Raw genomic sequence first — 13,503 nt, forward strand, 5'->3', positions numbered from 1 at the left:
GAATTTTAAAAGTATAAAAAGACCCTCTTTCAGCCTGAAAACAGTTTCCATTTGCAGTAAATTCCTCCATGTTAGACCACTTCCTTTTTTTTACAACTCCTAGGCAAAGTGACTTTGTCTTAGCTTGTCATTTATTAAAATTCATCAGTTGATATAGGAAGTCCGCTTGCATACATCCGTCACTACCTTAGTAAAGACTCTTACTGGAAATAAATGCACTTTTTTTCCACGCAGATAAATCCGACTTCTTCCTTGCAGCTCAAGGTGGGCGACCAGATCGGTTGCATAATAGATGTTGGGAAGCTCGCTGGCAGGAAGCCTTAAGAGGCAAGCAGCTATCTCAATTTTTCTCACTTAATCTTGGCTTCACGTCAGAAGCTGTGCAGCAGTGCAGTAGAATAGGGCCTGGCAAAACCTTTGCAAGCAAAGCGCCTTTTGTGCTGGGACTGTGGCTCGCTACCGACGCCTCAGCGGTTTCCAAGGCTGGGCTTCCTATTGATTTTCCTCCTCCTTTGCTTTCCCAGGCTCGCGCGGCCGGACATTGTGGGTGTGCGTGCTGGATTTCTCCCGGATGCTTCCCGACTAACATGGATGTCCCACCATCCCTTGCAGTGGAAGGTTGCTCCTTGGCGCAGTGAGTGAAGAACATGCAGCGATTGCTAATGGGTTTGGGAAGCGGAGACTCCTTTCTCTGTCTGTGACCATGCCGTGATCGTGTCTGCGGCCACCACTCGAGGCATCCTCATTCCTACCCGAACCGGGAGCCTAACGCTAGATCGGGGAAGTGGGTGCCGCGCGTGTGGACACAGAAACACCATGAAGATTATTTCCCCGATTCTAAGTAATCCAGTCTTCAGGCGCACCATTAAACTCCTGCTGTGCTTACTGTGGATTGGATATTCTCAAGGAACCACGCATGTATTAAGATTTGGTAAGATTCCCCATCCCTCTCCATCGCCTGGTATCCAGCTCAGAGGCAGCCGGATGTAAACAGGCGTGTTCGCTCCTCTAGGCGGGTGGGCTCCGTGCATTTCGACCCCAGGGTTTGAAAGGACTCACTGTGCTTTTCATTTCTTTTCTCCCCACCCCACCCCTTTACTGAAAAAAAAAAAAAAAATTAGCCGCGGGAGGATGAAGTGAGTGTCAGTGTGTGGTAGTGGTGGCTGCGTTGCGTCCCCATGGTAGCCGGTCTCAGAGACGGTAATGACGCTGGGGGTACGGCCACCGCCTCTGCTCCCTCCTGTCTCCCCGGGAGCCTCCCGGCTTGGCCCGCTGCTCCTTCCCCAAGAACGTGCGCGCTGGGGCTACACGCCTCTCAGATGGCCCGGCCAATGAGTTAATACGTGGTAACTCTTTGGCAAGTTGGCGTCTGTCCGCTTCCGCCTGGGACCTGGGCAGGTCCGCAAGTGAAAGGCGCTAACCGTTTTGATTTGTCATCAGAGAGCCTTTTCGGTTCATTCTACCGGTTTTTCCATCCCTGGTGCCTTTATGGGTACGCGGAGCTTTTAAAGATATTGTTGTAAGGCTGAAGGCTCTACTTAACAAGGGGAGGCTGCTGTTTGAGAGAAATAGCGTCGTGAGGGAGAGTTTTTGTTTGTTTTAAACTTGTGAGTCCTCCTCTCACAGGTTTCTCACTGAGCGTCCTGGACTAATAATACATGATGACCAGTGGTGACTGGGGCGGAGGGAGTCTGTGTATGGGAGTCTAAGTCTGCATCTTTATTTCACTTGTAGCATGATTTAAAAAAGCCGAGGTGGCCGTTCTATATGAGGGGAACCCATTGCTTTCCTAAGGAATCAGGTTTCCTTGGGGCTCGAAGGAAAATCTAAACATGAGACTCCGGTGGAAACGCTGGTCAGAAGATTTGCTTGGAGGAAATGAAGCGTGGGCAACGCTTAGCCGCTTTCGATGGCCAATGGAGTTTCAGTAGGAGAACTAGTCAGGGAAAGTTCCCTTAAGTAGATAAGAGCCAGAGAGGAGAAAGCCAGCAGGGTAAACGCTCCCACTGTGGGTGCCTCCTTTGACAGTTCGAGTGGATTTAGACCAAAGAGTGCAGGAAACCGTATAATCCTGAGTATATGTCTTTGAGATAAAAGCAGATACATTAAGTCACTCAGTCAAATTTCAATCGAAGAGTGATTGCCTGTACTTCCTATTGTGTCAGCAACATCTTCTCTCTTGCCTTTTTCCCATATGCTTTTTCTATAATGATAAAATTCATCATCTATCTCAGGCTTTGTGGAACCAGGGTAGGAATTCTTTCACATACTGAAAAAGGGAACCCTACCTTCCCTCCCCGACCAACACATAGACACACCTGGAGTCCAGAAGACTGGTAATGACAAGAAAAGACAATGAGTTATAACTGGATTCCTGCTGTAGTAGTTTTCCTGCTTTCTTCATGCCTTTAGATGGTACTTAAGCACGTTGCTCTTAGCAACAAGCGTCCACAGGAATGCTTGTTTCTTTGGATGAGATTAAACAGGTCCCTGTATTGCTGGAAATGTGTGTGTGTGTTCAGCTGTTCTGCTTCAAGCATGGTAAGTGCTACAGTTTGGTAGTTTTGCCCAATATTTTGAGTAGTACAACCTACTTATTTGGAATACTGAGGTGTCTTCTGAAGTGTGTTTGTGAATGAGTGCGTCTTAATGCGTTTGAGGACTGGGTGGGGGAAAAAAAAGAAGTCTGGGAGCCGGAAGACTGCCACCAGTACTCTAAAGATTTAATTATTGCTGCTCTGGTCTTGCAGCATAATATGTGCTGAATCATTAGATTGTTACATTCGCTGATCATTTCATATCTTCATATTAAAAATCTTGGCGACTGTAGCAGTGTGTAGCAGCTTTCCAAAAGAGCTGACACACACACAAGAATAAATTTTCCTACACCAGTGCTTACTAAGAATGTCTGTAAGAAGTGGGGGAGTAGGCAGACACCTTCCCACCTGTGCCTTGCTACCTTAAACCAACAGCCCGGTTTCTAGATAACTTGTTATTTTCTCCATTAACTTCGAACATATTCCACGTGGAGATCCATTTTCTCTGATTTCTGACCTGAGCTGTGGTGAAGGACTGTATACATGATAATCTTTGGAACATTTACCTGTTGGGGATGTTTTGATGCAATGGCAGGAGTTTTATTTTCTTCTGGGAAAAACATGTTTTGAGTGGGATGGAGATTGGTTGCGCCCATATGAGCCACTCTTGAGAAAGGTTATTTTCAACTTCAGCTGAAAAGGCGAACCAGAGCCTCATCCCAGGCCCAGTGCCTTGGACAGGAAGGGGTTGGAATCGCTGGTGAAGCAGCTGCCCCTGGGGTGCGGGTGAGACCCGCCGCCTCTACTGAGGAGGTGGCATCCAGCCCCTTCCCCACCGACCCCGGTGTGGCTGGCCTCTGCCAGCCGCCGGGCGCCTCTGCGGCGGCGCTATGGCAACCGCGGGGCCCCGCGCGGCGGCCGCCCCATCCCCGAGCCCTCTTCCCGTAGGTGGTGGCAAACCACCTTTACGGGCTCTCTGCTGGCCTTCCCCCTGCTCCCGCTAGTGCTGTGGCTTGAGCCTGCGTCCTCCTACCAACGAGTGTGGATCGGGGAGCAGCCTAGGGTGCTGACACTTGCCGAGTCCCTCGCCACCCCCGCCCATCTTCCGAGTGCTCAATCTCAATCTCTCTCTCTCTCACACACACACACACACACACACACACACACACACACGCGCGCGCGCGCGCGGACAGATGCACTCTAGTGAAGCAAGTCTAACACTCTGGCACAATGACTCCTCTCTGGTCCCCAGGAAAACTTCCTGCAGTCGCTTCCGCGATCGCCTGTGTCCTGGCGCCCCCTCCCATCCTGCCTGGCCTCGGGGCTGCCCACTAGGGCCTGCTACTACGAAGCCGCTTTGTAAACACCTTCTAGAGAAAGTCCCCCGAGCGCCGACCCCAGGGAGCTTTCCCGAAGCTTCCAGGCAGCCTGGGGAGATGGGGGAGCGACCTGAGGGTCAGCCAAGGGTCAGCTCCTCGCCCGCAGGCGGGCGGCGCCGCGCCGTGGGTGGGTCGTGACAGTTTCCCCGCCTTTGATCTTGGCTTGGCCCAGCTTGGCTTCTCCAGGGCGACCACCCAGCGGGCGCATTGTTGGGGGACACGGTGGATCTTGGACACTTAGAGGGTCAGTTTCCCTGCTGCAGGTCAGGTCAGAAGTCCTGGGGTCGTCGTTTTCAGGCACGGAGCCTGCGACGACCCCCGCGGGGCTCTCGCGTGCGCTCCCGCCCGGCAGCCCGCGGCGCCGAGCAATGTAAATGAGGCACCTTTGTTTCCCCGCAGCTGCGGCCCGGCCCTGCTAGCGGCTGGACGGGCAAAGGCGCGAGCCCCAATTCCAAGGTCTCCCAGCACCACAGTGGCTCCGAGGTACTTGAACGTTTCTTTTGTTACTTTAGACACCCTTCTCTTCTCGCTCGACCTCTGCTTCTGGGAAAGCGTGGGAAGGGGTAGACGCCAGCTCCGGGCGGGGCTCCACGCAGGGCTAGCAGTCCGTCTCGGAGTTTGGGGGTTGGGCGGCCTTGGCATCTTCTTTAAGGAATCACTTCTCAAGCCACCACTTGTTTACGATCTTCGAGATAGGGTTTTCCAAATTCCTTATCTGAAATGGCAGTTAGAATGCCAAGAGCGAAGACAGGAACCCAAACTTTCTCCCAAACTCGTGGGCAGCTTCTCCGAGACAGTCCTTTCAGAGGAGCTGAGATTGTGGTAGGCCACTCATTCCCTTCAGATGTTTCGACCTAGCTTTTCTCTTCGGCGTTACAGTAGGATGGCTTTTTAAAAAGGCTTCCCAGGCGAGGTCTACCCCCAGACGCGCTCGGACCTCCTTGGCACTGTGCGCTGGCTCCATGGCACAGCGCTTAGCCACCTCCCTGCGCACATGCCAAAGGTGAAGGCCACCAGCTCAGGGCCAGCCCAGATTATAAAACCCACAGAGTGAGAGGGAACAGAAAGTGTTCCTATGGAAATCCCCCTATTTGTTGGCTATCCCATGTGCTTCCAGATAGAATCATTAGTAGCAGATGTGCTACAATATCGAGGAGTGTGAATGAATTGGCTGGGCTTAGAAGCTGCCACTCTCTACAAGATCTTAGGAAGAGATTTTTCTTCCTTTAGGTGAGGTGGGCGGGAGGGGGGGAGCGGTTTTACAGCTGGAAGCTGGAAAACTGGCTCTTGGGAGGTGGGGATGGGGGAGTAATAGAGGCTACTGTCTGAAACAGATAAAGCCCGAACACCTGCTCAGCTGAGCTCTGGAAAGCAGGGGAGGGAAATCTTTCCAAGAATCGCCAAAACAACGGCCACGCTAAAAAAAAAAAAAAGAAAAGAAAAAAAGAAAAAGAATCTGATCTGTTTTTTTCACGTAAGTTCTCACTTATTCTTAAAGCTTCAAAGAATAACTCTGATGTGATCCATCAACGGAGGCACACTCGTTTCAGAAAATGACTTAAAAATGATCTTTTTGTCCTCTAGAAATAGCACCTCTTCTCCACCAAGACACATGGGACTCAACATGTTTTCTGGCTGTGTGAGGTTGTCTTTAAGAAGTGAACAAGGGTTTATATGTCAGTAGACATTTCTTCAGATAGACACCTTTTGCTTTTTAGCTTAATTCAAGTGATCACTGCAGTGTGTTCAGTCCTGAATTCTCAAATGACACTGTTTCAACATTTACTCAGCACAGGAAAGTTAATGTGAATTGCTCCCATACAAAGGAGGAACATAACATAAACCAAACACAGGATGTATCATTGGTTATCAGAGCCTTTTCAAGTCTATTGACCATTAAATAAAGGGTTGCCTATGATAATGATGATGTAATCTTTGATTTTCTTTTAATTATCAAAATTTCTGATAAATGTCTTGCTCTCTTGTGGTAGAAATTCAAGTGAGAGGGATTTATTTTCTCTTTCTGTTCTTAGGATTTTACTATGTTATTGTAGCTCCAATTCCATTGATTCCCTGGAAATTGTTGATGTCCATTTTTACACATCAGAGTAGAAAGTAGTTCACTGTCTTTCAACTGTAATAGCCTTAAGGCTTTAATCTACTGCATCCATAATACCTGGGGTTTGCAGGAGATCCGAAGTTTTCCTCGGTAGGATGGTCTAAAGTATTGAAATGGAATTGTTGATTGTTTTGCATTTGGGTGGTGAAGCTTTATCTTCTGTGGACTTTCAATTTGTAATCCAGTTATCAAGGTACTAGAAGTGCTTCAAATGAATCTTAAACCCTAAATCTTAGCATGAAAGGTAAGGTCAAAATCCCCTGAAAGAGAAGGAAGTAGGTGCACATCATCATTATTGATTGGTCTAGATTAAACACTGAAGAGGGAGATTTCAATCTGATAACGTCATAGGGCTTCCTGTTTTTCTTTGCTGCTTCTGCTGACAATTTTGTAAGATAATTAAATTGCCTGATTGAAGTCACGGTGGTCATGCGGCGATAAAGACCATTTGGATTTAATGGAATTTAAAACAACAGAGCACTGAACACAACTCTTACCGATCAAGAATTTTAATGGCCCATTCCCTGTGCTGACTAAATAGAATGCCCTTAACAAGTTTAATCGAAAGGGCAAGGCAGATGAGCACTATATAGTCTTTATGGTTGAAGATTGGGGAATCAAAATTATCGCTTTAAAAGACTCATTAATGCATTATCAATGTAGGTTAAATAAGCTTTCTTTAGACCTTCACCATATACTGTGAACTTAGGTTGAGGACCAAGTTTCAATAAGGAAATATTTTTAAGAGCTCACTTCATAAATGGAATTATATACCTTTCTTATTTCAAAAACAAAAGACGTGTAAAATTCTTTGAGAGGATCCAGGGTATTGAGGGTGTTGATGACAAATCCTTTCTTTTCAGTAACTGAAAAGAACAAATTTGACTTTTCTTTAAAAGTTTTGTTTTTGGCAATTTTTTCTTATAAGCAATGCTTATCTGTACTAAAGAAACCTCAAAAATAATTTCAAAAAATGTTCTTCTACAGTTTCAATAGAGTCATAGGTATCTGACTTAGGATTTATGCTGTCTTTTTAATCCCGCCCTTGTTTTTCCTTAATGAAACTTATCCATTCAGGTTACCATACTTTAGTGCATTCAGGTTCCTTCTGCCCCTGGAAAAAGGGCAATTCTTTGCTTCACATTGAGAACACATTTAATGTTCTCATTTTCACATGGTGAAAGTCAAGCTTCAGTCTCTTATGGGATTGTTCCTTCCAACTGCTTCTTGCCTTGTGAAATTGTCCTCTCAAAGTTGTGTTCCTTTGATTATTCTAAAAAAAAACCCAAACCCAAGTTTTTATATAAAAATCTCTCCAATTTTGATTGTACATAATTTTAAAAATTGTTTAAAAAATTTCCAAGTTGACCAAACCGAAAGTACTCAGCTGGTTAGGAGGGAGCCTCAGAGTCACCAGTTTTCACCCTCCTGCCCACCCCACTTCCCCACTCCTCATTGATCCCTGAACAAGTAGGCTTATTTGTCTCTTGCCTCACACCATTAGGGCCAAACGTTTTATACTGTTATGTTTTCAAAGTGACAATTAGCTTATCAGATAAAACTAATATGGTAAAACTGAATGGGAGGTTAGAGAAGACCCTTAAGATCTTTCTGCAAAATTTTTTATTTTCCATTTTATTTTTATATTTGGGCTTTGAAGCTCTTCTTCATTTACCACAGCATTCAAGTATAGCGTTTTCCTATTGATTGACTTGAATCCTTCGTTTCCTTAATTAAAAACTAAGCATTCTTTTAATAGAGACAGGTCACTGGACAGCAGAGCTATGTGTAAAGATCTGAAAGGGTCTGGGGACGTTGTGGCTTTCAGATGTTTTTCCCACGGATACATGTAATTCTATCAGTCTTTCTTTTTGGTTTAGCATTTGCCCTCTTCCGGGGCCCTGTTTTAAGACAAGTATATTCTGAAAGGGAGAGCACATAGTCCCTAGACTGTAAAGTTAGGATAAGTTTATTAGATCAATCGATTCTGTCTGTGATAGAGATGCTCAGATATAAAAGAGAATTCCAGGTACTAAGGGAGTGCTGAGTGATTAGCACTGATGTGAAGGGGAGGTTGAAAAAAGAGGGAAGCCAAATGCTGTTTGATACACAGTCTTTTCTAGCTTTACTGCCAGACATTTCAATGTCTTGTAAATTGATCTTTTTGCTTGTATTAGTCCAAGTCTTTGAGCATATGTGATGATTTGAAATTAGACGTCAATGATATTCTTACATTGACATATCTCCTCCCAATCAAAAGGATCTTTAAATACTTTTCACACCCTTTTAAATCAACAAGGTACTTTTCCATCATTGAAGGAAAGCAAGTGTTTGAAAGGTGTTGCCTCTAATTCCCACTTCTATCTCCAGCTCTGCCTCACTCTGAGTCCTTGACCTATCACATTGGGAATATTGCTCAGCTAAAATGATCAAATAAGCAACGCAAATATCAAAGAAGTGTTCTGCTTCAGTATCATCATAGGCATTTAGTTTATTTTATGTTGTCTTTTTAATCCTGCTCATCTTTCTACCAACGAAAGCCTCCATATTGTATTGTTTATTATACCTTTTAGTGCATTCACGCCCCTCCTTGCCCAGAAGAAATGAAATGAAAACTCTTTCAAGATGAAGGAAAACTGTCAAATCATGTAATATGTGAGCCAAAGGGACCTTTAGAGATCAAGTCTAGTATCCTAGGTTTAGATGAGTTGCCAAGAGCAGTTAAATCTCTTTTTCTGGCCACAGCTAGTTAGTGTCAGATTTTAGACCAAAACATGAATATCCTGACTGCTGGTCGAGTGCTGTTTTCCAGTGAATTATGCTATTTTTCCAGGGTAGCCTCTGATTCTCTGTGCTTTGCATCAATTTTAGGAAGAGTCAGTGGTTCTGGTAGCTTCCCCTAGACATTTGCCTCCTTTGTTTCTTCCACCTTTTCTTTCATAGAACATTATTCCATAGGTTATCCCTTTTCTTTGTCTCCTTTGTCTGTAGCTCCTTCCATCCCCCTCTCCCATGCCTGCCAGAGTATTCTTCTCCCTGTGTCCAGAACTTTGACCACATCCATTTATTCAGCAAATAGTAATTGAATACATATTGTGTGCCAGGCAAATACAGTTCTAAGACCCAGATTCTGACCTCAAGGAGTTTGTAATCCAATTAAAGAGAAAAGACATATTAAAGTATAAATTGAGTGGTGCAGAAAGTATATACAATGTTGTTTAAAGGAGATTATTGTGGGTTTGCATTTTTATAGGCGAGATTAGACTCCGGCTAGGAACTGTAAAAAAGAAAAAAAATGTGTGAAAGGGAAGAAGACAGGGAAATATATCATTGGCAGAAGACTCAGAACAAGAAAAGGAATTTAGGCAGAAGTTAAGAAGGTGAGCTTTGGGATAGGGAATGGACCGGCCCTATCAGAGGATAGTTAAGGCCTTGCTTTTTCAGAGCTTTAATATTTAGGTTGTAGGGTTTCCTCTCCTGTTTGTCACCCCCTAGAAAGCAATTGAAAGTGAAAGGATGGGCTTGACTGGGGCTGCAGCAAGCAGTCAAGTGGTTTCTCAGTCTGCTGCTTACATTTGATGATGAATAAGTGGATCAAGTCTTTTCTCTGTGTTATTGAAATGGAAGCAAAGGACCCACCCTTGTCCTTGATCATTGAAACCTTTAAAAAGTTCTTGGTCTGGAATCACGGATACTTCTTTTTTTCAGATTTTTTAAAACACTTTTTTTTTTTAGAGAAGTTTTAGATTCACAGCAAAATTTGAGCAGAAGGTATAGAGACTTCCCATATACCCCTTCACCTAAACAGACGGCAGCCTCCCTGACTATCAAGTGGTATATTTGTTACAATTGGTAAACCTACATTGACACATCAGTATCACTCAAAGTCCATAGTTTACACTGGGATCCACTCTGGGTGTGCATTCCGTGGGTTTTGCTAATGGATGATGGCATGTATCTACCATATGGAGTATCATACGGAGTTTCACTGTCCTAAAAATCCTTTGTGCTCTACCTCCCCCTCCTTATCTCCCCGCCCCCCACCCCACCCCCCACCCCTCGCCACCCCAGAACCACAGATCTGTCCACTCTCTCCACAGTTTTGCCTTTTCCAGAATGTTATATAGGTGGAATCATACAGTGTATAGACTTTATAAGCCGGCTTCTTTAGCTTAGTAATAGGTATTTAAGGTTTCTCTGTGTTCCTCCATGACTTCATGGTTCATTTCTTTTTACCACTAAGTAATATGGAATCACGATACTTCTTAAGTGAAATTCTTAAATGAAATAAAGGAATATCTTTTTAACACATGGCCAGATCAAATGATTAAGCAAGGATAAGTTTTCAGTTTATCTAAAGGAGAATGCATTGGAAGACTATTTAAAAGTACCCTTAGCTTCCTTGAGGGATATAGTATATTGCCTGTAAGGCATTCTCAATGTTTTTTGTCTAATTCCAAGAGAGTTCCATTACCTGAAACTATATATATATATATATATACACACACATATATATGTATGTATATATATAATAATTGTATCATTTTATATAATATATAATAAAATTATTTCAAATCAGAATTTAAAATTAAATTAAAAACAATTTTAGTAGAATGAATTCATTGTAGTGATATTTTCTAATTCTGCATGAACTCAGGACCCCAGACCTGTATGAGCTAGGAATTTTACTCTTGACTTTGTTATCTAGTGGCTGTAAATTAGGAAAAATAATTAAATCTCATTAGGTCTTGATGTCTATTTCTGTATAACGGGCATTACTTGTTATCTAACTTCCAAGGATAATGTTGGAATTAATAGGAAAATGTATAGAACTCTGGGCTTATTGGTAGAAAAGGATTTTGGGGATTGAAGGTGTAGTTGTTCATTTACTGTGTATGTGTAGAGCAAGGTCAAATTTGTTATCACTTGTGTATATTTCATTCAACTTCTTAAAATGTGCATAAACATTTTCAATAGTCGTTTCTAAACTGTTCTTGAATGGACTTCCTTGGATTGCACCTGAAGCGATTATGAACATGTTGAAAAGGATTATTGACTAATAGAACAAACTTTCTTCTGAGTTGGTAGCTTGACAGAAGAGCAAGTCCATAGTTTCCTTCTCTGTATATCAGGAATTTAATTGGCATTATCAAATATACACAATATAAGTAAGAAACATATCACAACTAAAAGCCAAAATAATAAGCAAAGAAATCATGCTAAGTCTGGTGGTTTAAGATTTTTCACTTTTTCACAATGGCATAGTCTTTCTAATTTATGTTTAAAAACATTTTCTGAAAAGCTGTGCCTGGTTTTATATATACTTAATTCTTCATCCATCTGCCTGTTATGAACTTTTAGCTATTATTCAAGTTTTGTAGGTACACAAGTGACTGTATTGATTCGGGAAAGTTTCACAAACACTCAGATTTACTACAGTTGTTTGGGATAGAAAAGGGGGACTTTTCTCTGGTGATGTTGGCATCTTCATCAAGGAGCTGTCCTAGGCAGTCTTTCCGGGACTTACTCTTTAAGGCTCCACAGACTCTGGTGTCACCCATACAGCACTCACCTCATCATTCTTGCTTAAGGCCCTTCTGAATTACTTTTGGCTCTTTTTTTATAAGCTCTAACCCAGTGTTGGGGAAGCAGCATAGAGGTGAGTAGAGAGAGATGAGGAACCCCCTCAACTCCACACCAGTGGTGCCACATTAGAGCATCCAGGAGACCATTTGAAAAGTGTATTCAACTTATAATACATTTTTATATTTGGAAAAATTTTTTTAAGTTTTAAAAACTTCGGAATATGAAGTTTATTAGGAAAATTTCCTGGATGTTGAGGGTAATGAGGTTTTGGAGCACTGATTTCTAACTTTCAGGGGCTGGATGAAGGAGAGGCAGTCTCAAATTTTTATGATAATCCAAAGGATGAATGGCCTAAATGCAGGTTGAAAAATACTCCCCTGTCTTAAGTCTGATTTGGGGTTTCTGGAAGCAGTTCTGCATCATAGCAGAACTGATGTTGGAGTATGTGAAGTTGCAGTTGAGATCCTGCTTCCAGTGGGTGAAGGACAGGGCAGTATTCCATTCTGTCATCTTTCCCTGAGGATTCTGGGTTGATCCCTCAAGAAGGCTTCCTGGGGATTGGGGGTGATGTTTCAATGACTTATTGTCACCTTGTTCTCTAAGATGCATTTCTCTTCCTTTTACTGTTCCATACATCAACTATCCTTTTAAAAATCTAGATTGTTTTGTCTCCTCCAAAACGTCTGTTTTAGATAGGGATTCTATAGAATAAATTCAAGCAAGTTTGATCAGATCAATGGTTCCCAAACCTTGTTTCACATCAGAATGGAAAGAGCTTTAAATAATTTAAATTCCTGATTCCCAAACCCGGAGATTCTGTGGTTTAAAATGTTCCATTTTTCACAACTGCATAGTTCCACAACTGCATAGTTTTAGTGCCTTCACTTTTTTAGAAAACTCTTAAGATATGCACTTAAAAGAAACAAAACAAAACTCCCAGGCAGGTTGAAAATCAATCACTGAGCTAGTTAATCCTAAGGGGTTTTTGACCTTAAAATTATAATTCCTCTGGGCGGGTGCATCAGCTTTCTGGACTGACAATTGATAATCATGACTAGGCTGTGTAAAGCAATGAGTAAATTTTGTAGATAAGGGTTGTGGCTTGGATATTTTTATCATCCGTCTCAGAACACACACAGTGTTGGGCCCTCAGCGTACCACTGATGGGCTGACTGATCCTTTACAGCCTAAGCATTTAGAATATTTACACTCATATAACCAACCCCACTGCCCAAGGGAACCTTAAGCAGGTGTTGTTTTACAAATAATGTCGAAGATGATGAATAGTTGTGGGACCTTTCCTTCTCAACCTCCTACTAGAGTCGCCCCTAACAGATCATCTTAAAATGTTGTTTTCCCAAAATCTATCCAAAAAAAAAATTCCAGCAGACATCTGCTCTAGTTAAGAAGACCCCAACTCAGTTGCCATGAATACATGTAAATGGCCCAGAATCTGGGCTGAAAATAGAGTCCAGCCTAGGTGTTCATTAGAAACTCCTTGGACTAAACTGTGTCCACCCCTCCCCCAGCCCATTGCTGTGACTATACTATCTGAGTCATTGTTAGGTCATGGTGCCAAGAGTTGAAATCTGGACACTACTTTTGGAATGAAACCAGAATTCTCGTATATTTGTTTCAGGTGGACATTGTCAATAATTATATATGCTGCTTCAGTACTAAAACTGATAATATCTTTATCTGTCCAAATTATTGGTAACTAAGAGTTTCCCGTATTTATTGCCAATTAGGTAAAACACCAGTTAATTAAGTATATTCCTATAATTTAACTTGCCATCTGGGAGACTTTATACAAAATTATGTATAGGAGACACCTTATTGATGGTACCATTAACAGTGGCACAATTATAGATTGGTTAGAGAT

At 42.8% G+C, this 13,503-nt stretch overlaps 1 protein-coding gene across 5 annotated transcripts in view; it reads left to right on the plus strand.

The window, feature by feature from the left end:
• The first annotated feature begins 331 nt into the window (after nt 1-331).
• The window catches only part of GRIK2 (glutamate ionotropic receptor kainate type subunit 2), a 630,583-nt gene continuing 617,411 nt past the window's right edge, over nt 332-13,503 (plus strand). For all 5 annotated transcript variants that reach the window (XM_029223762.1, XM_029223766.1, XM_029223765.1 and 2 more), the window contains exon 1: nt 332-931. In XM_029223762.1, coding sequence (XP_029079595.1) covers nt 817-931 — 115 coding nt within the window. In that variant the 5' untranslated portion in view covers nt 332-816. The remainder of the gene's footprint in view (nt 932-13,503) is intronic.

The sequence above is a fragment of the Monodon monoceros genome, unplaced genomic scaffold, assembly GCF_005190385.1.
Source record: "Monodon monoceros isolate NGI ecotype Baffin Bay Population unplaced genomic scaffold, NGI_Narwhal_1 Super_Scaffold_15, whole genome shotgun sequence".
Classification (NCBI taxonomy): Eukaryota; Metazoa; Chordata; class Mammalia; order Artiodactyla; family Monodontidae; genus Monodon; species Monodon monoceros.